General features: G+C 58.9%; 1 protein-coding gene across 2 annotated transcripts in view; it reads right to left on the reverse strand.

The window, feature by feature from the left end:
• The window catches only part of PPP2R5B (protein phosphatase 2 regulatory subunit B'beta), a 9,637-nt gene that overhangs the window by 2,945 nt on the left and 4,788 nt on the right, over window positions 1-1,904 (reverse strand). For both annotated transcript variants that reach the window (XM_027856169.1, XM_027856168.1), the window contains 2 exons: window positions 1,694-1,813; window positions 775-902 (listed from right to left, as the gene is read on the reverse strand). In XM_027856169.1, the coding sequence (XP_027711970.1) occupies window positions 775-902; window positions 1,694-1,813 (248 nt within the window). The remainder of the gene's footprint in view (window positions 1-774; window positions 903-1,693; window positions 1,814-1,904) is intronic.

The following is a 1,904-nucleotide window of genomic DNA, read 5'->3' on the forward strand; positions in this document are numbered from 1 at the left end:
ATGGCAGGGCTGGGAGGGGCCTGAGAACAGGGCATGGCAGGGCTGGGAGGGGCCTGAGAACAGCCCATGGCAGGGCTGGGAGGGGCCTGAGAACAGCCCATGGCAGGGTTGGGAGGAGCCTGAGAACAGGGGATGTCAGAGCCAGAGGGGGGCCTTAGGACACATACCATCACACCCACCATCTTCCACTCAGACACTGCTGTTCTAAGGGGCAGGTTTGATCATGTCCCAAACACCACCCCCTTTCCCCCATTCAAGAAACCCCAGGGCCTCTCTAGGACCTCCAGGATCAAAGGTCTTGGAAAGCCCTTCCTCCCCTGGCCTCCCCACCCCCCACCTCCAAGGTCCAGCCTCCTGGCTGTTGCCTGTGCAGTTTCACCAGGAGTCGCCCTCCTATCCCCAATTTGGCCTGCCTGGCTTCCTTCAAGACTGGGCTGAAATCCCACCTTCTGCCCAGAAGCCTCCCAATCCCGCCAAGGCTGAAGCCTTCTCTGGCTGGCTGTCTACACTCGTTGGGTGCAGCTGTTTGTGTGCTGCATCTGCTAGCAGAGGCCAGGGGCTGGCTTTGCCTTTCTCTGTGCATCCATCCCTAGGGCATAGGCCAGTGCCTGGCACACAGTTGGTACTCAATAAGTGCCTTTTGACTTAGAACAGGAAAGGCCAGAACTGGGAAGGCCCCTGGAGACCACGTCACTTCTACAGGGCTGGTTTAGGACAGTCAGGCAGAGGCGGGAGGTGGGGCCCGCGCTCCTCCTCCTCCCACTGGGCACTCACGGGTTCCAGTGCTCTTTGGAGACTCGGTAGAGGGTCCCGTACACAGTGGGCAGCACGGTGTGGCAATTGTCCTCAATGAGGCTCAGGATGTACTCATTGTTCCAGAAATACAGAGCCCGCTCTGAAACCTGCAGGAACGGGACAGCGGGTGAGCCCCTGGGGCCTGGGGAGGAGCCTTCGGTCAAAACGCAGCCCAGGGGCCCCCGCCCTGATTTCCTCCCGGTCTCAGGGCCCGGCACAGTTGGCTCTCTCTGCTGGCCATCATGATCACCACTGGCAGGGCTGAACCATCCCCAGGTTCTAGACCTGGGCTGGAAGGGCTCTCATCTTACACAGGAGGAAACTGAGGCCTTCAGGGGCAAGGGACTCGCCCACAATCACCGCAGGAGTCACTGAAGGAACCTCCACGGCCAAAGCCAGTCCTCTCCCTACCATACCGAGGTGCCGTTGTTAGTGCTGGAAGGGAACTTGGACCTCATTAGTCCAGCTCTCCGAATTTACAGATTTGAAGACTGAGGCCCAGAGACAGTAAGGGGAGCCGGGGCCTCCTGTCCCCCGGATCAGGGGGCCCAGGGCTAAGGGGAAACTACACAGGGTGATGGGCTTAGAAATTTACAGGCCAGCCGGCCCAACGTTTTACAGGTGAGGAAACTGAGGCCCAAAGATGTCAAGTGACTTTGTCCAAGGGCACACAGGTGGTGCCTCTTCTTGGACACCTTCTTTCTGGGCCTCAGTTTCCCCACCTGTAAAACAAGGGAGCTTGACTCAGTGACCTCTAAGGCCCCTCCCTGTGTTAAATCCCAGGACCCTAAGACACGCACAGATTCCCCCCATGTGAAGCCCGTCCAGGCCCGAATTTATAAGCCCATGTGTCAGTCTGTCTGTCTGCCCGTCTGTCAGCCCTGCCTCTCCTCTGTACCTGGAAATGGGGGCTGGAGACACATCGAGCCACCTGTTTGAAGAGAGGTTCTTGAATCTTAACAAACTGGGAGGGCTCAATGACATCCAGAATCTCCTCCATCTCCCCCAGGAACATCACCTGACAGGTGGGGGGCATCAGTCACTCCCTTGTTGGAGATGCCACAGCCCCCCTCCCCTCCCCAGTCCCTCCAGCAGCCCCCCTCCCCTCC

The sequence above is a fragment of the Vombatus ursinus genome, unplaced genomic scaffold (assembly GCF_900497805.2).
Source record: "Vombatus ursinus unplaced genomic scaffold, bare-nosed wombat genome assembly UNPS02011369.1, whole genome shotgun sequence".
In the NCBI taxonomy this organism is placed as follows: domain Eukaryota; kingdom Metazoa; phylum Chordata; class Mammalia; order Diprotodontia; family Vombatidae; genus Vombatus; species Vombatus ursinus.